The sequence below is a fragment of the Myotis myotis genome, unplaced genomic scaffold (genome assembly GCF_014108235.1).
Source record: "Myotis myotis isolate mMyoMyo1 unplaced genomic scaffold, mMyoMyo1.p scaffold_m19_p_16, whole genome shotgun sequence".
NCBI lineage: Eukaryota > Metazoa > Chordata > Mammalia > Chiroptera > Vespertilionidae > Myotis > Myotis myotis.
Window position 1 is genome coordinate 10,796,660 of NW_023416320.1, and position 24,987 is coordinate 10,821,646.

Below are 24,987 nucleotides of genomic sequence, written 5' to 3' on the forward strand. Positions count from 1 at the left end.
TAACATGTGCTTTTCTGCATTACCTAATAGAAGGACTCATATCCTCTTTTATGCTGACATAAATCACAGTTAAGGAGTTGCTTTAGGAAGTAACTGAACTTGTTGGGCAATTACTGGGAGGCACAGCAGCTAAACTTAATCTTGCAAAAGGGAAAAAAAAGGATGATTTGAGAATCCAGTTGGATAATGGTAAATCATTTTATTTCAAGGTTAAGTCATATGGTTATTTGAGGACTCATTTCTGGTAACCTTATACTGCCCAGGAATTATATTAATTTTCTTTCATTAATTTTCTTTCATTAAGAGGTGAATTCTTGCTCTCAGAATTTTCTAGAGCAAAGTTTTTTTTTTTTTTTCAGTATCTGTGTTTACTATTTTAGAATTTGAACATTTACATTAATCCAGAGATGCTTATTGAAAAATGTTTTGGTGTTGCCATTAGTTGTTTTACACCCCTGAAGGTTGAGTGACTTTCTAATAGGCAAAGACTATGAGTCAATATATAATCTTTTCATTGCAAGCTCTATTCTTGATATCTAGAAGTCTTTTTCCGATTATGATTCCTGACCAATTAGTGTATTATGAAAGCATTTAGTGGGTCATGGTGTGAATTTAAAGAATATGTGGCATAGAATAGAAAACCTGGTAGCGTACGTACATCATGCAGTACAGGGTAGTAATATTTCAAGAAACTTTTGCGTATGTGTGCGCTTGTGCTGAGTAATGATGTAATATTTCTTACTGTGAGAGGGGTCAGAAGAGTTTGAATCTGACTGGTTTGAAGCATACAGTTTCCTTTCAGTTAGTAATATATAAGCCAAGACCTTGAGTTATTACTAATAATAACAGTTTTGAGTTTTGAACTTAGCATATCCTGTAAGATATCCTGACAATTCATATTTAGAGACACATTTTAAGGTTATATCATTTATTTATTCATTTTGCATCTTTCCTCAGTATTCTCTATACTTTATATCTCTGTAAAGTGATGCTACTTCTAAGCTAGGAACTTGGATTATTGTAGCTTTCTTAGAACTAAGTTATTTGATGTGGTGTATCATTTATTCCATTGTATAGTCACTGTTATTTTGACCTTGCATTTTTAATAAGGAAACATAAATAGTCTTCTGTAGATGTAGTTCTTTTTAGATATTGGGTTCTTTTATTTTGATGAATTGCCTTATTCATCTCAACTTTATCAGTATTATGGGAAACTGAGGAAAAATATTTAAAAATGGATGAAAAATCCATCTGTAGTGAGTGTTCTTTCATTGAAACACAAAGCAGAAAGAATATATGCACCCCTATGTTCATAGCAGCGTTATTTGCAATAGCTAAGATTTGGAAACAGCCCAAGGATCCATCAGTAGATGAGTGCATAAAAAAACTGTATTACATTTACACAATGGAATACTATGCAGCTGTAAAAAAGAAGGCTCTCTTACCTTTTGAGACAACATGGAGGGACTTGGGAGAGCATTATGTTAAGTGAAATAAGCCTGTCAGAGAAAGACAAATATCCCATGATCTCACTTTTTGTGGAATCTAATGGACAAAATAAACTGACAAAATAGATCCAAAGACATGGATGGAAGCATGCAACAGACTGAAGATTCTCAGAGGGAAGGGTAGGAAGGGATTAAAAGGTTTCCAGTAAATGTGGTTTCTCTTAGTATATGAATACTTTATTATATAGAACTTCGCTGTAATAGTGTTTGTTTGGCTGAATCTTCTGCTTATTAGCTGTGTTACTTTGATAAACCTGTTTACCTATCTAAGTGTTAGTTTCTTTTTTGCAAAATATGCTGAGCTTACCCACCTTTTATGTACGTTATGCTCAATAATATTTTAAGAAATAATTATTTATTGACTGACTTGTGGCTAATTGCATTCTTTTTTTCCTGTATTGTAGGTTATGTACAGAGTCTGATTAGACGAGTTGTAAATAATGTAAACATTGTTATAAATAATCTCATACTGAAATATGTTGAAGATGATATTGTTCTTTCAGTCAACATAACTTCTGCAGAATGCTATACTGTAGGTGAATTATGGGATCGTGCATTCATGGATATTTCTGGTGAGTAAATAATATCAAGAATACTATAGATTCTCCTTTATTGAAACCATTTTTTTGGATTGATTCTAAACCTTTTTTGGGCCAGCTGGCTCTTAGATGAATCTAATGGAAACTGTAGGCCTTCAGACTGGGAAAATGTACATATGTAAAATCTGGCATGCGGTTATAGGAGGTTAATAGAACCTTAGGTTAAGAAATCCCAGACTTTTTTTGTTTAATATTTTATTTATTTCAGAGAGGAAGGGAGAGGGAAAGAGAGATAGAAACATCAATGATGAGAAAGAACCATTGATTGGCTGCCTCCTGCATGCTCTTTACTGGGGATCGAGCCCACAAGCCAGGCATATGCCCTTGGCCGGAATCAAACCTGGGACCTTTCAGTGCACAGGCCGATGCTCTATCCACTGACCCAAACCAGCTAGGGCAGAAATCCCAGATTTTTAAAAAATATTTTTAATTTTAATTTTTTTCTTAGCTATAACATGCTTATTTCAAAGGTGATGTATGATATTTACAATGCTGTGGGCTATAGCAATAAAAACTGAATTATATTAAGTTAAAATTTTTAATGTTTTTGAAGGAGGAAAGAGTATGTTGCTTTTACATTACTTGGTAATGGCAAACAGTATATCTGACTGATTTATGTTTTAGGTTTCTATATTCTAGAGTACATATGGGATTTTTGGATACTCCTGAAACCTCCTTTAACTATTAACATACTTTACTCTCCTGCTTATCTTAAAATATCTAAGTAATAATACAATTTTAATCACTACCATTTATTTATTACTATTTTATTATATTCCATATGCTAGGCACTGTATTAACATCAAAACTATAGTTGTGAAGAAAATAGACACTGCTTATTAGTTTTATCAGGAGAGATGTTAATTAACATTTGTTGATAAATTATATATGTTCTGTTAGAGTAAGAAATGTATATTTTTGGAAAATATTTTAAGGAGACTATTGTGAGCTCCTTTTATCTGTGACTTGCCATGATATAAGTGCTGGCACTAATATACAAGAATAAACTCAAAACGGATTAAAGACTTACATCTAAGTTGCAAAACCATAAACATACTAGAAGAAAACATAGGCAGTAAAATGTCAGACATTTCTCTTAGCAATATTTTTGCAGATTTAGTTCCTTGGGCAAGGCAAACAAAGGAACCAATAGACAAATGGGACTACATCAATCTAAAAAACTTTGTGCAGAGTAAAAGAAACCATCAACAAAATGTGAAGTGAGCCCACTGAATGAATGGGAGAACATATTTGCCAATGATACATCTGAAAAGCAGTTAACCAACAATGAGGTATCACCTCACAACCGTCAGAATTGCTATCATCAGTAAATTAACAGAGGGCTGGCAAGGATGTAGAGAAAAGGGAACCCTTGTGCACTGTTGATGGGAATGCAGATGGTTGCAGCTACTGTGGCAAACAGTATGGTGTTTCCTCAAAAAGTTAAACATTTTTAAATAGAATTAAAAAATTTGACCCAGTAATCCCATTTCTGGGAATATATCCCAAGAAACCGGAAACACTAATTTGAAAAAATATATGCACCCTCGCCCTGCTGTTGTAGCTCAGTGGATTGAGCACCATCCCATGGAGACTAAGAGGTCTAGGGTTTGATTACCAATGAGGGCACATGCCCGAATTGTAGGCTAGATCCTCAGTAGAGGGTGTGCAGCAGGCAGCTGATTCATGTGCCTCTCTCATCGATGTTTCTATCTCTCTCCTCCCTTACTCTTTGAAGTCAATAAAAATATTAAAAAAAATGCACCCTTATGTGCATTGTAATGTTATTTATAATAGCTAAGATCTGGAAACAGCTCAAGTGCCCATTAGTAGATGAGTGGATAAAAAAGCTGTGGTCCATTTACACAATGGAATACTATTTGGCCATAATAAAAAGGAAATCTTGCCTTTTGTGATAGCATGGAAGGATCTGGAAATTATGTTAAGTGAAATAAGCCAGTTATATGTGGAATTTGATGAATAAAATAAACTGATGAACAAAATAGAAACAGGCTCATAGATACAGAGAACAGACTGACAGCTGTCAGAGGGGAGGGACATTGGGGGTCTGGATGAAAGGCGAAGGGATTAAGCAAAAACAGCATATATACATAATACTTAGGGACTGACAACAGTGCGGGGATAGCCCGAGGGAAAGGGGAGTAGGAGTAGCTAGAGGTGAACAAAAGGGGAGAAAATCAGGATGGAAAGAGGCTTTGTTCAAGGCCATGGGCATACGATGCACTGTGCAGAAGATGTTTTGTTGAGTTGTACACTTGAAATCTGTTTGGTTTTGTGAACCAATAAATTCAATTAAAAAAGTTCAAAAACCCCAAAACTATGAAATTGTATACTGTATATATCAGCAGTATATTTCAATAGGAATTATGCTTTAATAACACTGTGAAAATGACTCTACATTAGAAAAAAAGAAAATTTACAAAAAAAACAATAAAAACCCCAAAAGTGCTGGCACTAAAGTTAGGCTGCCTGCATTTGAATACTGGCTCTTCCACTTAGTTCTAGATGTATGACCTTGGGTGATTTAGTTTACGTCTGTTTTTCAGTTTTGTCATTTGTAAAGTGAGGATAAAAAGGAGCTTCTTTATAGAATTATTTTATTAAATACATGAGGGCACTGAAAGAACTTATAAAAGTTTTCTGTACGTAATTAATTGCTCAGAAAGGGAGCTGCTATTATTATTTACATTTATTTTCTCTCATTCTCATAACAACTCCATAAAATAATGATATTCTTTTGTAACTGAAACGCAGGTTTGGCTGCCTATCACAAGGGAAGAGGTTTATTTGGGTGCTGGGACCTGGCCGAATGGTGGACTCCTGTCTCGACCATCTCTTACAGGGTTAGGGAGGGGAGGGGTTTTTTTCTGTTCAGTTATCTTGCTAACTTTTGGCGTGCTGGGCCCTGTGCATTTTAACTTTTGGCACTCTTGGGTTCTGATCAGTCATCTTTCTAGCTTTTGATGTGCTCGGCCTCTTTCTAGCTTTAACTGCTCAGGCTCTACCCACTCATCTTTTTAGCTTTTGGCACGCCCAATGTAAGAACCTACCCCTGTGCCATGTGGGCCATTGGGGAAGACTCCCTGACTGTCTATTGTAACACTTTCTTTTTCATTTAGTCATGTATTCATTTGCTCATTTTAAGTCCTAGTTAAAGGATAGGAACATGAAATTGAGTCTAAAGATTATTTGACTTGCCTAGTTAAGGCATACAACTAGCAATGAGCAAAATTGGAGTACAGTTTCATTTTTGTGTGTTCTCCAAGCTTTAGTTTTCACATTTTAAAAATCAATAATAGCCCTAACCAGTTTGGCTCAGTGGATAGAGCTTCGGCCTGCGGACTCAAGGGTCCCAGGGCATGTACCTTGGTTGTGGGCATTCTGGTCAAGGGCATGTACCTTGGTTGCGGGCATATCCCCAGTAGGGAGTGTGCAGGAGGCAGCTGATCGATGTTTCTCTTACATCGATGTTTCTAACTCTCTATCCCTCTCTCTTCCTCTTCCTTCCTGTAAAAATTCAATAAAATATATTTTAAAAAAATCAAGAATAATCCTGATCTCACAGCTCTGTTGTGAAGCATAAAGAAGAGTGTATACAGCTGAAACCGGTTTGGCTCAGTGGATAGAGCGTCGGCCTGCGGACTGGAGGGTCCCGGGTTCGATTCCGGTCAAGGGCATGTACCTGAGTTGTGGGCACATCCCCAGTGTGAGATGTGCAGGAGGCAGCTTATCGATGTTTCTCTCTCATCGATGTTTCTAGCTCTCTATCTCTCTCCCTTCCTCTCTCTGTAAAAAATCAATAAAATATATTTAAAAAAAAAAAAAAAGAAGAGTGTATACAAAGGCCTAACCCAGTCTTTGGTTTCTGTATATAATATCAGTAACGAAGTAATTTAATAATATACTATGTAAAATGAAATATATGGTAAGCTTGTGCATTTTTTTAAAAGACAAATTTGAAATTTATTTGCTAATAAAACTTTACTGTTTCCACACATGTGCATACTCCTTAGTTTTTCCTTCTTAAAAAGTTAAATCCAAAAAAGATAAGGAAATTAAAGGTTGAATTAATTAGGGGTTGTCAGGGCATACTCAAAAATAGTGTTATCAAATAATGCACTAAAGCATTCATATTTTAAATTAAGGCATATTTTATTGTTTTGAACATTCCCATGGCCATAGCATGGAGTAGCTAACTTAAAATCACTGACCAAGTAGACTTGGGCCAGATATTTACCTAGGAATTGCTTATTAGGAATAAAAACACTGATTTGCTAAAGGTTTCATTTTCTAGTTTGGTATTTTACCAGTAATTGTTTCATTTTTATTGCCTTGAATAAAACCTTGGTACTGTTATTGGTAATTTCTTCATTAGTTATTATCTAGAGCAGTGCTAGTCCATAATTTTTATGATGATGGATATGTTTTATATCTTTATGATCCAGTATTGTAGCCAATAGCCACATGTTTCTGTTGAGCACTTGAAATGTGGCTAGTGCAACCAAGGACCTGAAATTTTATTTTCATATAATTATAATTAATTCATGTATAAATTTAAATAGCTATGTATCAGTGGTTGCTACCATGTTGGAGAGTGTAGGTTTAGATCATAGCTTCAAGTTTTTTAGTGTAAAATAAATATTAAATGAGTGACTACTACTAAATGGTTTCTCAGGTATTTTATTTTATTACTAGAGGCCCAATGCATGAAATTCGTGTAAGAGTAGGCCTTTCTTCACCCAGCTGCTGGCACTGGCTTCGCTCTGGCACCTGGGACCTGGGCTTCCCTTGTAGCCCAGCTTCGTCCGGAAGGTTGTCCGGTGTAATTAGTATATTACGCTTTTATTATTATAGGTTATTTAATATCTCGTTGCAGATAGCAAAACATAATGAAATTTTCCACAATTTTTGTCTTAAATTTGTAGGTTAGGTGTCAAGCAAATTGGGGATAAGCTACTTCATTTCTTTGGTCTCTATTTAATTCTTTATACAGAAAATGAGGATTTTTGTGCCTATTTTATAAAGTTGTTGGAAGATTTAAAAGATATAATGAATGAGATGTTCTTTGCATAGGTTCTGGCAGCATATATTTAATGCTCTATTAATCTTATTTGCATTACTACTTGTACTAATAAATAATAGTTGCCTTTTTTCTGTAACTTTTTATTTTACTTAAAATGTTTTCCTTTCTTTTTTAGCCACTGATCTGGTGCTGAGAAAAGTTATCAACTTTTCAGACTGTACAGTTTGTCTTGATAAACGGAATGCTAGTGGCAAAATAGAGTTTTACCAGGACCCTTTATTATATAAATGTTCCTTCAGAACTCGTCTGCATTTTACGTATGATAACCTAAATTCCAAGATGCCGTCTGTTATTAAAGTAGGTGTTTCTTTTTCTGGTAGTTGATTTGTATGTCTCTATTTTGTTTATTGGCTCCTGTGCATGCTAATTATTATTAAAAAACTAAGAAGAAATTAACCTCATAAATGTATATGCCATTTATTTTTATGCCATTTGTTTTTATACAAAAGTTTTAGTTATATTTATAAGTTCTATTTTATATTATTTATTATATTATGTTTATAACATATATTATATGTTATAACATATATTATATTATGTTTATAACATTATGTGTTCTAGAAGAGATACTTGGGGACCTATTTTTTTTGTGTGTGTGTGTATGTGTGACTTTAGTTTCCTTTTTAGTTTGTCCAGCTGTTTATTAGTGGCTTTTTTCCTTCAAGTAGTTAGAGGAGATCATATAAAAAAGTATTTTTATGCCCACAATGGACTGATTATCAGTCTGTGTTTAAATTCTTATAATTTGTTTAGCATGGCCGGATGGCTGTAGTTATTCTCTCTTCTTTTTCTTCCATAAATTTCTAAGGCTTGATTTGCTAACCTGATATCTTATTGGTTCAGGAAATATTAGCTTTTGACCTTTGGTTTCAAAATGTAATTAAAATCTCAGACTATGGGAATTTTCAGGTAAAGTCTTTTGATACATATGAAAATTTGTTGTTCTCCAAGAAATTGGTATGATTATCAATGTGTATAGTGTCAACTGTAAATCTTTTGTCCTTTGATTACATAACTGTTTTCTAAACCTCCATCTACTAATGTATCTTTGAAAAAGAATTCCCAAAGTGATTTGTGATCTTGATAACGAACTTTTAATGTGAAATGAATTTTTATTATTGAATTACATGCCTCTGAATACTAAAATTTTGTAATGGAAAAGTGAGCCCTAAGTCTGAACATAGGTATTGACTACTGTGCTTGTTTGGGTATGGCTGCATGAAGTATTATTTTTACATTAAAAAAACATGTAAAACTTTTGATTTTATGTAGCTCTCTGATACTTAAATTTATACATGAAATCCACCTGATTTTCTTTTGTAGTGCTCAGTCATGAGTGCCCCTCCCCCCGCCCCCCCTGCCAATGTGTATAGTGGTTTGTTTAAATTCTGTTACTTATCCCTTCTGTATTTGAAATTAGCTTCTTTGGCAAAGATAACCATGGAAGAATATTAATTCAGTAGTATTGTTACTTCTGTCTCAGGATAATGGGCTTACTTTCCATCTTTAGTCTTGAACCTGCTAGTAAAGTTGAAGAATGTTAAGGTGGATCCAAGATATATTTTGCAAACAAGTAATGGATACATGGAAGCCTTACTGTATAAAATTATCTTATTGATCATTAGTACAAATTTAATTGTATGTTCTAGGATGTAGCTAAATTAGAGGAAAGTAAAAATAAATGAACTTGAGGAAAATTAGTATTGGAATTTAAGTAAGGTTGTGTTCTCAAAATTGACATTTTATTATACAACACTCCTTAATATAAATAAGCTTGTTGATACCAGTACAGGTGTATGTGTTTTTTGACTCTGGTAATCACTAAATATAAGATAACATATTATGCTTAACTGAAATAAAAGTTTGAGTTTTTTTTTTTATTAATACTATGTGCTGTGATGTAAGATTTACCATTTTGAATTAGCCCCATCAGTCCTCCAACTTCTAGTCCTAAGAAATATGGACATGGTTGAACCTCATCGATCACCTCAACGAGGGATTTCCCAAAATGTTCCAGATACCCTAATTATTTGTGAAAATCTCTCATGTATGTTTGTTTAAGTGTTTTTTTAGTTTATTTATATTTTGAGTAGGCTTTTTATGATTTTTCTATCTTTTGAGAGAGAATTTTATAAGGGTACATAATTAATTTAACATTTCCCCCATTTTTGAAAATTTACATTTTTTAGTTGTTTTTCAGAGGAATAAAAGTTTCCACATTTAGCTTTGAACACATATCTGATTAATTTCTTAGGAATGATTTCTGTAATTGCAAATATCATATTGAGGGACTTAAACTTTTTTAAGACCTGTGATCTATATTATAAAATTGTTTCCAGAAAGGTTTTACCAGCATAAATGCTCATGAACATTTAAGTGAGTGCTTATATTACATACTTGTGATCTTTAAGTATGCTCATGTTTTAAAACTTGCCAATTTATTGAGCAAAAAATATATATATTTTAATTATTTATTTGATTATTAGTTAAGTTACATTTAGTGACAATATGTTCACTTATAATTTGCTTTTTGAAAAATCCATTTAGATTTTTTTTGTCTATTTTTCTACTGGCGATTAATCTTACTGATTTTTTGGATATAATATCAAAATATACAAAATATATATTTAAAGATACATATTTTAAATATGCAGGATGGACAAAAGTAGGTTTACAGTTGTGAGTACATGAAACAGTTTATTCCTATATTATTAATTACTGTATATTCCATACGAACAACTGTAAACCTTTTGTCTCACCATATCTCTCTCTCTCTCTCTCTCTCTCTCTCTCTCTCTCTCTCTCTATATATATATATATATATAAAAATAATAGATAGATACCTATATCTATCTATCTATCTATATAAAAGGTTGATTTTTTTGTCATTGATTTTGCTAAGATTGTTTATCACTGTTGCCATACAATATTTAAAAGGATGTGGTGAAAATTAAAAAGGGAACTGCCTATGACCTAGCAATTCCACTTCTGGGTATTTTTCTGAAGAAACCCAAAACACTAATTTAAAATTATATATGCACCCCTATGTTCATTGCAGAGTTATTTACAATAGCCAAACTATGGAAGCAACTAAGTTTTGATCAGTAGATGAATAGATAAAAAAACAGTGGTGCATGTATATAATGGAATATTACTTGGCCATAAAAAAATGAGATCTTACTATCATTTGTGATAACATGGAGGGTATTCTGCTAAGTGAAATAAGTCAGATAGAAAAAGACAAATACCATATGATTTTACCAATTGTGGAATCTAAAGAACAAAATAAATGAACAAACAAAATAGAAACAGGCTCATAGGTGAAGAGAACAAGCTGATGGTTGCCGGGCGGGGGGGGAGGGGGGGAGTGGGGGTTGGGGGATGCCAGATGAAGGGATTTAGAAGTAGTTACAAAATAGTCACAGGGAAAGTTTAGCATAGGACAGTGGGTTCTCAACCTTCCTAATGCTGTGACCCTTTAATACAGTTCCTCATGTTGTGGTGACCCCCAACCATAAAATTATTTTCGTTGCTACTTCATAACTGTAATTTTGCTACTGTTATGAATCGTAATGTAAATATCTGATATGCAAGATGTATTTTCATTGTTACAAATTGAACATAATTAAAGCATATTGATTAATCACAAAACAATATGTAATTATATATGTGTTTTCCGATGGTCTTAGGTGACCCCTGTGAAAGGGTCATTCAACTCCCAAAGGGGTTGCGACTCACAGGTTGAGAACCGCTGGCATAGGAAATATAGTCAGTGCTATTGTAGTAACTCTGTATGGTGCCAGGAGGGTACTTGAATTATTAGGGGTGGGATGGAGTGGTCACTTCCTATATAATAAAAGGCTAATATGCAAATCAAAGGAACGGCAGCATGACTGGTTGCTATGACATGCACTGACCACCAAGGGACAGATGCTCAATGCAGTAGCTGTCCCCTGGTGATCAGTGTGCTCCCACAGGGGGAGCGCCACTCAGCCAGAAGCCGGGCTTGCAGCTGGCGAGCACAATGGCGGTGGTGGGAGCCTCTCCTGTCTCCGAGGCAGTCAGACATCCCCTGAGAACTCTTGGACTGTGAGAGGGTGCAGGCTGGGCTGAGGACCGTCCCCCAACCCCGAGTGCACGAATTTTGTGCACCGGGCCGCTAGTAAATTATATAATTGTCCCGTACACTGAAAGGTTGTGGGTTTGATTCCTGGTCAGGGCACTACCCAGGTTTTGGGTTTGATCCCTGGTCAGGGTTAAGTGTGGGAGGCAGCCATTCGATGTTTCCCCTCTCACATTGTGATGTCTCTCTCTCTCTTTCTGTCTGTGGTGTGTGTGTGTGTCTCCTTTCTCTAAAATCAATATAATTTGTTTGAAAATTAAAGTTATTAGATAGACCCAAATTGAGGGACAGTCAACAAAATACCTGACTAGTATACCTCAAAACTGTCAAGGTCATTGACAAACTAGAAAAGTCTGATAACCTGTCACAGACCAGAGGAAACTAAAGAAACATGACAGCTAAATGCAAGGTGGCTTCCTGGATGGAATCCTGGAAGAGAGATCAGACATTAGTGGAAAAACTAATGAAATCAGAATAAAGCATGGAGTGTAGTTGACAGTAATATACCAATGTTCATTTCTTAGTTGTGACAAAAGTACCACTTGGTGACAGAATGTTAACAATAGGGAACTGGATGAGGAATATCTGAGATCTCTCTCTATGACCTTTGCAATGTTTTTAGAAGTTTACAACTATTTTAAAGTAAAAATTTTATTTTTAAAACATTTAAACAAAATAAAAGGATGTGGAAGAGAAATCTTAAATGAAGAAGAGGTTGACAGGTCTGTCCTGCACACTTCTCCCCTTTTTTCCCTCCTCACCATTTTCTTACTTCTTCACGGTCTGTTCAGTGTATGATTTTAAGGCCAGTTTTAAGAAATCTGTATTCTTAGTTGAATATGGCATTTATAACCCTCCCCCCAATACAGCTTTCTTCACCTTCAAGTACAAATTTTTTGTCTTTAGTTCTAAAAATATAATGATTACCATTATTTCTTTTTCATGTTTCATAGACACTCAAATACCAGTGAGTCAAAATAAACCTTCCAAGAAACTTGACTTTATGGCTTAATTGGTTCTATTCCATGTTTATGTAACAGCAGGAAACCATTATACTGAGGCTGTGTTTAGATTCCATTGATGTCTCTTTCTATGAGGAGAACTTTGATTGACTTCTATATATCCTATTTCCTAGTAATTAAACTTAATACTTATAATTGATTCATGTTATAAATTTTGTCATGTTTAAATCTATTATTTAAAACTTGTTTGAAAAAATTTCCCAAACATATATTTCCCTTGTTTTTTTCATATTTGGCTATCACAATTTTATTATGTTCATATTTCCATAGTTAAATATTAGTAATTTTCTCTCCTAACATGTTTTTAGGATGTGTGTGTATTCTTTTTGGTTAATATAGCTGGAAAGAGTGATTAAAATTTTACTAAAATGATATCATGAAACTTTTATTCTTGGTTGTGACAGAGGCCTTTTTTTTTTTTTTTTTTTTTTTTTTTGAAGGGGAGGCAGTACTACCATACTCTTAGCATTATAGAGTGGGTGCAGTAATCCTCCCTTATCTACAGTTTTGCTTTCCATCGTTTTAGTTACCCTCAATCAACTATGATCCAAAAACATTATATGGGAAATTCTAGATATAAACAATTCATAAGTTGTTTTTTAAACCTTTTAATTGAATTTATTGGGGTGACATTGGTTAATGAAATTTTATAGGTTTTAATTAAAATATAACCTCTCTTTGGCATACAATAGTATGGTGATCACCAGAGCAACGGAGGTGGGGGTGTGGGGAGGTGTTGTAAGGGGAAGAGGGAGAGGGGTAAATGGGGAATAAAAGGTGATGGAAGGAGACTTGACTTGGGGTGGCGAATAATTCATGTTTTAAGTTGTGCACCGTTTCGAGTAGTGAGATGAAATCTCACTCCATCCTGCTCCATCCTGCCTGGTTGTGAATCATCTCTTTGTCCGGCACATCCATGCTGTATGTGCTTCCTGCCCGTCAGTCACTCAGTAGCCCTCTTGGCTGTCAGATCCACTATCGTGGTATTGCAGTGCTTTTGTCCAAGTAACCCTTATTTTATTTGCTAATGGCTCTTAATTGCAAGAGTAGTGATGCTGGCAGTTTGGATAGGCCAAAGAGAAGCCTTCAAGTGCTTCCTTTAAGGAAAAGGTATGTATGTTTAGGAGAAAGCATAGGATATATAGGGTTCGGTACTAACTGGAATTTCAGGCATACTTTAGGGGTCTTGGAATTATCTCCCGCAGATAAGTGGGTACTGCTGTATTTTGGTTACATAACTTTCTTTCTGAAAATTTAGTGTGATTATATCTTTTTATTATTACTATTTGTATTTACATCATTTGGCTTAGTATAGTTTCTATCTAAAGTTTATTGATCAGAGCAAAATTTGTTTAATTCCTAAGATTTTAGAATAAACTATTGTTTTGGCTTTAATGTTAGAAATGTTTGGGATATTACTATTTCTCTTATGCTATTCCAATTAAGATTTAACGTTTCTCTCCCTATGCTAAAAGATACGCCCTTTAAAAATGATTTTGTTGGTGTTTTTATTTTTTCAAAATACAGATTCACACCTTAGTAGAGAGTTTGAAACTTTCTATCACAGATCAACAACTGCCTATGTTTATCCGTATAATGCAACTTGGGATTGCTCTTTACTATGGAGAAATAAGCAATGTTAAAGATGGAGAAACTGAAGACTTTACCTGCCATAATAAAGATATGTCAGGAAACATAACAGGTAAATATAATAAAAATTTATTTTAGAACTGTTGTTCTTACAAAGTGTTTTCATAATTGTGAAACTTCAAAAATACATTAGATTGAGCTATACAGTTCTAATGTGGTGGCATTATTTTATTTTGGTTGTTTGGCACTACTTTGATTTTTTTCCTACATGCTTGATACTATTTTGATTTTCTTTTTTCTGCATGCTAAAAATAACTAATATTTCTAATAGGTAAAAGTGTTCAGAATGTATATTATACAAAAGTTAAAGTAGTGCAACCTCGAGATTTCCTAGTAAATTATTCTTTTTTAAAATATATTTTTTATTGATTTTAGAGAGGAAGGGACAGAGTGATAGAAATATTAATGATGAGTCATTGATCAGCTGCCTCCTGCACGTCCCCTACTAGGAATCGGGCCCACAATCCCGGGCATGTGCCCTTGAGATACAATAATGTTAAGAGACTGGTGGAATTTGTCTTTACAAAATGGAATAAGAGCAGCTGGAATTTAAACCTTTAGTCTCTGTTAATTTGTAACCAAATAAAAATTGTTTGCTATAATTTTTCATCTGTAGAATAAGAAAAGATACTAATTTATGTTACATGCTAATAAGAGTCATCAATGCTATTGTTTTTTTTACAATATATAAGAATAATTTCATTATAACATTTGCTTTCATCCTTTGGGGTAGTTATTTTTTGGGGGGTGTGCATTTTGCCCAGAGTAATTGCCATTCTCTCTCTCTTTATTTTCTGGGTGCATCAGGGAATCAGGAACTTTTCTTGTAGTTTTCTGATATTATGTTTCTAAGAAAAGTCAGTTTTTAGCACTCTAGCCTTATTTTTGGGAAGTAGGGTTTTTTGTTGTTTAAATTAATGAGTGAAATGCCAATAAATGAATTTATTAATTTTATTTATCAACTACATTTAAAATTATGTGGTAAAATAAAATTATGTGGTAAAATGCTTTCCATATAACATTAATTATGGCCTATGAAAGGAGAGTGAGCCTGGCCTGTGTTGCTCAGTGGTTGAGCATCAACCTATGAACCAGGAGGTTTGATTTCCATTCGGCGCACATGCCTAGGTTGCAGGCTCAATTCTTCAGTAAGGAGTGAGGAGGAGGCAGTTGATCAATGATTCTCATCATTGATGTCTCTCTCTCTCTCTCTCTCTGTCTCCCTTCCTCTCTGAAATAAAATATATATATATATATATATATATATATATATATATTTAAAAAAAAGAAAGGAGATTGACAAAATATAACATATAGAAACTTAAAGTTGGTAATGCTAAATTATTGGTTTAAAATAATAACCAATGTATGATTTGTTCATACTTTTTATGTAGAAAGAAAGATGTGGGAGATACATATTAACAGAATTTACCTTCCTAATTTTTTAAATTTAAATCCTTTTGACTTATTTAAAGTCATTTTATTTTGATTGATAGGTGTTGAAGATGAAACAAGAATAGATATGCCTTATCCTTCTCAGTACAAAGGTCAAGAGTTGTATTCACAGCAAGAGGATGAACAGTCACAGGGATGGGTATCATGGGCCTGGTCATTTGTGCCTGCAATTGTGAGTTATGATGATGGTGAGGAAGACTACCTTGGAAATGATCCAACATCAACCATGCATCAGCAGAAATCTCAGACTTTGAAGGATCCTATTGTTTCTATAGGATTTTACTGTACAAAGGCAACAGTAACTTTCAAAGTAAGTTTCTTTTTTCTTGCTATTCATATCTCTCAGCTTAATGTTTACATTTTTATTTCTAAGTAGGATCTAGCATAAAGTTTGTTTTACATTCAATAGATGTAAGATACATTCTACCAATCCTTACTTCATGTATAGGTCCCCTCATATGACATCTCTGAATTTTGGTGTCTTCCTAACTTCTTAAGGCCTTCTCCACTTCCCTTCTTTTTAAAAATCAGCTTCTTGAAACGTTTTTCTCTCCCTACTAAATCTTTCAATTGGCTTACAAAGATGCCTTAATATTTCCATTAAAAAAGAAATGCACATAGATGACCTTACTTTTACTCATATACCCTTCCAGCTACTTTTTCTTCTCTGTGTTCCCTTTCATTACGGAATTTACTTAAAAGGGTTGTTGATGTATTTTATCGCCTTCCCACCTCTCTTTCACTCTTTAAGACAGTATAATTTCTTATCTTACTCTGTTTTTAGTAGTTTTTAACATAGTTTTTCCACTTCATTAAGAAATACATATAAGCCCTGGCCGGTGTGGTTCAGTGGTTGGAGCATTGGCCCATGCACCAAAGCAGCGGTCACCAACCTTTTGGACTTCATGGATCCCCCATCCTCCCCTCCACTCTCCCTAAAAATCAGTGGGAAAAAAAAAATTCTTGGGTGAGGATTAACAACAACAAAAAAGAAATGCATGTAAAATATATATTCAAAAGAGATTGTACAATATATATTTTCAAGTTAAAGAATAATAAAGTGAACACTATTTTAAGAAAAATAAAATTTTATAGTATTCTGGCACCCTATGTGTTCTTCGGTCATATTTTGTCCTCTCTGCCCCTACAATATAACCTAATTTTAATTTTAGGTTATTTATTCCTTGGCTTTTTATAATAGTATTACTATGCATGTAATATTCTTGAACAGTATCTAATTCATTCGACAAAAATATATTAACACCATCTGTGTGCCAGGCACTGTTTTGACTCTAGACTCTATACCATAGTGAACAGATCATGCTTCTTAAAACTTGAATTGTTATAAATAAATAAATAAATGAAGATACATAGTATGGTCATTGATGATACGGATTATGTAGGAAAAATAAAGAGAGAAGAGGAATAGCAGATGCTTCCACTAGGTGTGAGGGGATTTGCAAATTAAAATTGAGTGATCAGGGAAGTTCTTAAAGGAAGGGATATTTAAGAAAAAGACCTGTGAAAGAGGGAGCTTTGTAGATCCTTGGGAATGAATATTCTGAGAATAGCAAATGTAAATACTCCAATAATTCAAGGAACAGCAAAAAGTCCCCAGCAAAGTGAGCTAATGTGAAAGTAGTACAAAATCAGGTCTGAGAGGTAACGGGGTTGGGAAAGGTCCATAATTTATAATATTTTGTAGGTCATTTTAGGGATCTGTCATTAATCCTGAGTGAGATAGGAAGTTTTTGGACAATTTTTAGCATAGTAGTTATAGAATGATCTGAGTTATGTTTTAAACTGCATCACTCTGATTATATGGGAACAAAAGCAGACAGAGAGGATTGCAATTTTCAAGCAAAAGATAAAATGGCTTGGGCTAGGGTGGTAGCAAGTGGAGGTGGTGAAAAGTAACTGGATTTTGGATGTTTGAAGGTCCAGAAGACAGGACTTCCTGGTACATTTTATTGTGAGACATAAATGAAATAAAGACAATCCAAGGATGGCTCCTGAGCAACTAGAAGAGTTGAGATCTGATTTTCTGAGATGGAGGATTGTGAGAGGATGAAGTCTGAGAGAAGTATCAGGAGTTTTGTTTTGGGCAAGATTGAGATGGCCACTGTATATTCAAGTAGAACTATCTGGTTGGATTTATGAATCGCTTTCAGATTAGAGGTTTAGTCTGAGTATAAATGTAAGATTTTAAAATCAGGATTTTATTAAGACTGGAATCAGTGTAGATAGAAATAAGGAGAGATTCTAGGACCAAGCTCTGAGGCACTGTGATGTTAAATATTTGGAAAGACGAAGAAGAAATTCTGAGGGAAACTGAAAATAAGTGACTAGCGATGGAGGCAAAAAGCTACTAGATTGTCTGGAAGCTAAGTGCCATAAATGTTTTGAAGTGGAAGGAGGAGTAGGTCATTTGTGAGAATAGATCATTGGATTTGGCATTGTGGAAATGCTTGGTAATCTTAACCAGAGCAGTGATTTGACACTGGTGGAATCTTAGTTGGAGTTGGTTAAAAACAAATAGGAAGATTGGTGGGAATGCAAAATGGTGCAGTCGCTGTGGAAAACAGTTTGACGGTTCCTCAATAAGTTAAACATAGACTTATTATATGACCCAACAATTTTAATCCTTCTTATATCCTCAAAAGAATTGAAAATGGTACGACAAAAATAGATGCGCATACATGTCCATACATACAAAGTGGCCAAAAAGTTGAAACAACACAAATGCCCATCAAGGGATGGAGGGATACTAGCCTTTTCAGAGAATCATGGATATTCTTTTTTGACGGTACACCACACTCATTAGGTGGTAATTTTTAAGGTTAGTTGTATCTCTAATTCTTGGAAATTGCCTCGTACATATTCAACAAATAAATATCTGTTGAATTAATACAGCCATCCATTATCTACCCATCCATTCATCATCCAGCCATCTCATTTGCTTTCTATTTTCTAAAATTTTTGGAATCCTCTTTTAGATATTGTTTTTTCTCCAATTTTATTTGTCTTTGTGTGTGTTTTTCTTTTTTTTCTCCATGGAAGCATTTTTCTGAGGGAGTAAAGTAGTATTCCAGGCAACTAGTTATATACTTGAAATATAGCAGTGGAAAAATGTCAAGTTTTTGGTTTCATGGTATTTTTAATTTAGCTTGAATTGTTTGTTAACTGCTTGAAATAATTTTTTTCCAATCAGTAGTACAACTAAACAAATTATAACTATAGCAGATGGTAGATTAAACTATTTTAAAGTAATAGTCTTTAATAGTCTTTAAAGACTTTTGTAATTAAAATCATTTGGTATTTTCTAAAATGACAAAAGCTGAAAAATACAGATAATAAATTGCAACAAAAATTTTAGTCATGATTTGATTGGTTTAAAAGATTTATTTTGCAAATAAAGTTTGCATGAAAATGATAAAAATGTACTCATTAGTTGTACTATTTTAGCACCATCATTTATTATTTTTGAATTATTTTATTACTTAAAATTAAGTTTTTATTTTATCATAAATTTTTAATTGAAATTCATTGATTTACCTTTTTTTGTTATTGTCTCCATTGTAGATTTTAATTTTGTTATTTGAGTTTATCTCGCCTACCTCTCTTTTCATTACATTGTCCATCCTATACTTTTCTTAAAAAAAAATGTTTTTTCAATCACAGTTTACATTCAATACCATTATGCCCTAGCTTCAGACGTGTACAGCACAATGGCCAGAGAACCATTCATTTCATAGAGTGGTCCCCCTGACATCCCAAACACACATCTGGCCCCAAAACAATACCATTAACCATATTCCCCATGCTGCAGTCCACATCCTTCAGAATTCACTGATTTACCTTTGACTAAACTAAAGGAATATGGATCAGTCTGCAATATTAAAATGATAAAACAATAAAATCTTTAAATGTAATTAAAAGCCAACTGTTGTCAATTATTAGATATATTGCCAGTTTTACATGATCCAAATTAGGAAGTTTTTAAAAACAAAACATTTTTTATTGTTTTCAGAGAGGGAGGGAGAGGAAAGGGAGAAAGAGATAGAAACATAATGATGAGAGAGAATCATTGATTGGCTGCCTCCTGCACACCCCAGACTGGGGATCGAGCCTGCAACCTGGGCATGTGCCCTGACAGGTAATCAAGCCCTGACCATCTGATTCACAGGTTGATGCTCAACCATTGTTGATGCCAGGCAGGAAGTTATTTTTAATCTAAGTTGCTGAAGGATGTCAAGGATTGCTGGTAATTTTTCTGGTGATTTTTGCCTATTTTAAATGTGAAATTAATTTGGTATATTTCTGTTAACTTTATGGATGAGTAAGAATTGTATTAAACTGAGTCAGTAGGCATTTATATATAAAACTTGTAATAGACTTTTGGGGCAATGTTTGTCATTAGTTAATATATTTTTTGAAAAATTTGCAACATTTATTCTCTGTAAGGTTTCTCTAAGGGAAATATGTTGATATTTATCAACCTTAGAGGAAAATGTTAGAATTCATTGTTCAACTTGTATTTGAAGAATGTATGGAATTAATTTGTGGTTCATATTTCGATCAGAAAACAAGGTCATGTTTCTACATTAGCATTCTGAACAGTTGATATCAATCCAACAAAAATCATGCCAGATTAAATGTAGCATTTAAAAAATAATGTTGAAAATTGTTCTTGTAATGTTTGAGTCCTTTTAATCAATTAATTGCTTGTTCTGTACAATAATTGCAGACAGCTGAAAGGTGATTAAGCTTAAAATATTCAGTTTTACTTATGCATTTTAGATTATGGAATTGCACTTGAAAACAGCAACATGTGTGTGTACCAGTTCTGGGAAGCATCCAAGAAACGAAGGCTTATATTATATAAAAATATTTTTGTTATAAAAAGTGAGAATAATTAGTTGATTCTCAGTATAAAAAGATCATACTTAAAATGATAAACTTTTTGGTTCAATAAATTCTATTTGACTAAGTTAAACATGTTTTTCTCTTTTTTATGTTGACTTTATATTTAAGGTTGAAGAATTTATATCCATTTCACAAGAATAAGGGGCAGTGAATCATTAGCAATCATGGGCAGAATACCCTTTAAAAATTTTTATTTTGGAATCGTTGTAGATATACAGAAAAGTTTCAGAGATAGTACAGAAAATTCACATATACTTCTTACACAGTTCTCATATTGTTAGTCTCTTTACTTTTCACAGTACATCTATCTGTCAACCCCAGGATGCCAATATTAGTGCATTACTGTTGAATTCCAGACTTTAATTGAATTTCATAATGTCCTTTTTCTGGTACATGATCCCAACCAGGATACCACATTGCATTTAGAAAACTACCTTTTAAAATAATTTATCTGATTTTTGGATACATACAAATAATGTGTTGTAAGCTTCAGGGGAACAAGAATGTTTTTTTTTCTTTTGTCAGCATCTAGAATCGTACTTGTTATGTAGTTATTTGTTGCATGATTGAATGAGTCAGACATACTATGAGACACATATTTTGAAAATAAACACCTATGAACCTGTTTCTTTCATAGAACTAGAGATTTGTTGACTGTATTTGTGTTTTCTCACAGCTTTCTTTTTGGTTACAAATGGGGAGAAATCTTGGAAATGATTGAAATAAACCTGACTGAATATATTAGTGAATATAAAATAAATTGAGGTTAAAATATAAAAACTTTGGCAGAATATATGAACCATTTTATAACTATGGAACTGTTATAGGTGCACAGCTTTCACCTTTTAAAGCAAGATTGTTAAGAAAAAGGAGTTAATTTAAATACCTATTCCACCTTATATTAGACTAGCATATTCAACCTTTTTGCCATGGATAACCTGTTAGAACTGTTTTTGTTGCACTTGTTTTCCTGCTTAATAATTAAATTTCCCAAATCTTAAAATTGGCCTTGTTTCCATCAAACCATCATAATAATGACAGTTTATTGCCATTTAATACTAATTTGACTTAACATTCTTATATTATTTCTTAGCTCACTGAAATGCATGCTGAAAGTAGTTATTATAGCCCTCAAAAGGTAACATCTAAAGAAGTATTGTGTTGGGAACAAGAAGGAACCACAATTGAGGTAAGGTAATCTTTCAACATTTAACATGTATTTTTAAAATCTTTTGGCAGTTCTTAAAGTTAGTATTGAATGAATTTATGTTTTAATCACAATTGGTATGTTTAAAATATATTTATAGTTTTGTATTTCTGTTTTAGTGGTTAGTAGTATTAGTTGAAATAATTTTTTTAACAAAGGTTTTACTATAATTGCAACATGAATTTATTTTTTTTCATTTAACTTATGTGTGCTCATATGTATGTGTGCATTAGTGTTCATGAAGTGCCAGTCATTTGAGGATACTGGGACAAGTAAGAAGTTTCTTACTTTCATAGGATTTATGATCTGAGGAGAATAAATTTGAAAAGGCTCTGTTCTAAAGATGTTTCAACTGATTTAGAAATTTAGGAAAACCTGTAACATTTTTATGAAATTCAAGTTCTTAGTTCTATTTCCTTTCCTTTTATAGGCCCTTATGATGGGAGAGCCTTTCTTTGATTGCCAGATTGGTTTTGTAGGTTGCAGAGCCATGTGCCTTAAAGGAATTATGGGTGTTAAAGATTTTGAAGAGAATATGAATAGGAGTGAAACTGTAAGTCAAAATCTTCCCTTTCCTGCTTTTTTTGGATGGAATGCAGGGATAATGAAGTGCTTATTGAAGTGTTTAACCATACCAAAAAGTCTGCTAGACTGCATATATCTTTGGCTTGAGAGAGGAACTTTAACTGTTTTCCCTGTAAGAAATTATAGAGCTCAGGGGAATTTAGAAAGTTGGTAGCACTTAACACCTGGACAGTAGCTCCAAATACTTTCCAATTCATAAATGTTACTTCTTTCTTGTTTATAGCAGCTACTTGGAGTTCCTTTTTGGTTTGTTAAAATGTTCTTTGCCAAAATAGGCAGTGAAAATAGAGACAGCATTCTTGTCTTTTTACAGGACTTCAAGTTGTAGTGATTTCTACTGACTGCTGAATGGGTGTTATAAAACCAAGGTTTCATTTTCTTAAATGGTCTAATGATTTTTCCTCCTGTTAAAAATTTTTGCATTTATATTCAGGAAGCCTGTTTCTTCATTTGTGGTGAAAATTTGAGTATGAAAGGCTTGACATACCTTACAAATTCACTGTTTGATTACCGAAGCCCAGAAAATAATGGTACTCGTGCAGAATTTATCTTGGATGCAACTCATCATAAGGTCAGAGAATATATATATTTGAGCCAAGTTCTAGGCTGTGTTTGGGTGGGCATCTTATATGACTATTTATTATTGTTATCTTTATTCTCATCTAATATATTCTTAAGGTTATTTGTTTACTGAGACATTTAGAATATTTTCATCAAGTTTCTATAGCCTGAGAAGTTTGAGGAGTTCATAAGGTCTCTACTTTTCTGTGGTATGCAGCCACAGTTAGTTTATCCACTCCCTACTGTTAAAATAGTCATGGAGGAAACATAGAAGTATCTCTTTTAATTTCAATTACTTTTGGGTTGTAGGATTAATGGGAAGAGATGAAGCATTTCATGTATTACTATGTATGTGTCTTAGTATTATTTGACTTTTCCATATAAGATTATATTAATGTATTTTTATGGAATAAATTTAAAAATCCAAAAAGTCTGAAGATTAGTGTAATAGAATAGGTAATTTACATTTAACCCTTTTCAATACAGATTTACTTTTATTGTTGAAAATAAAGAGTTTAATTTAGATCTGCATAATTAACATGCTTTTAAATATCTTAGAATAGCTTTAGTGTTTAAACTGTTTCAAATAAGTGTGCTGAAATATTTAAGGATGGAACTATTTGAGAGTGTACATTATTAAATAGTTTTTGATAGTATTATAGGTCAAGAGTGTACTATCCTCCATTATAGGTATTCATTAACCAGACATAATTGATAGAGTGTTCAAAATGTCTAGTAGAACTATAGTGTGGTTTGTAATAGAGGTAGCATTACCTTACTTAGAAGTGAATTCTTCAGATAACCTCTGCTTTTTTGTTGTTTTGGTACTCCTTTCAGTTGATACACTTTCTTTGTAGGGATATGTGTCTGATTCTTGACTTACCAGATTTTAAACTCAGAAGTCTCTTCTATACATGTTTTCTGTTTGCTTGGTTGTCAGGAGACATATACTGAAGTTGCTGGAATGCAAAGGTTTGGGGCTTTCTACATGGATTACCTATATACAATGGAGAACAGCATTGGCAAAGGTACTGTTTTCTTTCTTTTATGTTTGCTTTTCCCCCAGCTTCATCAGAATCAATTGGTCCTCTGTTACATTAGATTTACTTTCTGTTACTTTGGGGAATGGTTGAATTTTTTTTAAAATTTAATTTTATTGTTTAAAGTATTATAAATAGTAGTACATATGTCTCCTTTTTTCCCCCATTGACCTTCCCCTAGCTGGGGAATGGTTGAATTTTAATGCCATGTTAATTTTCTTAGATTCTTGACATTTTTAATCTCTTTTTTGTGAAGCTGATTGAAATTCATGGACATGGACAACAGTGTAGTGATTGTGGGGTGTTGCGGGGAGCGGGGTGGGTGGAGGTGGAAGAGGAAATAGTGATGGCAAAAATAAAATGAAATAAAAAGAAAGGAAAAGACAATTTGTATAATCAGCTAGAATTAGTTATGTATCAAATATTAAACTTTTAATGCGTTAAATTTTATATTACATTAAGTTGTCAAAAGTAGTAAATATTCTGTATTAATTACATTTTGAAGGTTATATAGATCTTTTTAAAAAAGTTTGTTATTTGAAGCAGAAACATCAGAATAAAATCTTCTAGAAACTGTGGACATGTAGTGTTTTGTTATGTATTTTATCCTTTTTTGGCTGTTTTTATAAAGCTATTTTTATTATTTTACTAGAGGCCCGGTGCACGAAATTCATGCACTCGGGGGCTGGGAGTTCCCCTGAGCCTGGCCTGCGCCCTCTCGCAGTCTGGGAGCCCTCAGGGGATGTCTGACTAATGGCTTAGGCCCACTCTCTGCTTAACCCCTAGAGTGTCGGGGAGCACTATAGCGCTCTTCCTGTCTTTGGCCAAAAGTGCTGAGAGTGCTAGCAAAGCATTGAAATGGCGTCCAGTTCTAAGTCTGCTTTTATTAGTGATAATATTGCTAAATATGTCAATGTAGTAAAGGTTTCCTTAAGTTTTTGAATATGTAACTTCATTTACTTGGGATTTATAATGTTTTTCCTAAACTGCTGTAAAATCAGCAAAAATGCCTTGGCAATTTTAGCATAGTTCCTAGGATATTGGTTGGCACTCAGAGGGTTAAACAACACTGGGACATCCTTAGTGCTGTTGCAAGGCGGGAGAGGCTCCTGCCACTGCCTCTGCACTCACCAGCTGTGAGTCCAGCTTGTGGCTGAGCAGTGTGGCTTGGCAGCTCCTGCATTGAGCGTCTGCCCCCTGGTGGTCA

At 33.6% G+C, this 24,987-nt stretch overlaps 1 protein-coding gene across 30 annotated transcripts in view; it reads left to right on the plus strand.

Moving 5' to 3' along the window:
• Positions 1 to 24,987, plus strand: part of VPS13B (vacuolar protein sorting 13 homolog B) — a 613,015-nt gene that overhangs the window by 19,215 nt on the left and 568,813 nt on the right. For 29 of the 30 annotated variants that reach the window (XR_004972424.1, XR_004972425.1, XR_004972426.1 and 26 more), the window contains 8 exons: positions 1,913 to 2,080; positions 7,327 to 7,508; positions 13,884 to 14,058; positions 15,503 to 15,771; positions 21,481 to 21,576; positions 22,025 to 22,147; positions 22,613 to 22,750; positions 23,681 to 23,768. Coding sequence is in view for 24 of the 30 variants with exons in the window: in XM_036337858.1 (XP_036193751.1) it covers positions 1,913 to 2,080; positions 7,327 to 7,508; positions 13,884 to 14,058; positions 15,503 to 15,771; positions 21,481 to 21,576; positions 22,025 to 22,147; positions 22,613 to 22,750; positions 23,681 to 23,768 (1,239 nt within the window). In the remaining 6 variants the exon portion in view is untranslated. Of the gene's footprint in view, positions 1 to 1,912; positions 2,081 to 7,326; positions 7,509 to 13,883; positions 14,059 to 15,502; positions 15,772 to 20,261; positions 20,417 to 21,480; positions 21,577 to 22,024; positions 22,148 to 22,612; positions 22,751 to 23,680; positions 23,769 to 24,987 lie in introns of those variants that run through there. The other variant, XM_036337883.1, reaches the window with a different exon arrangement.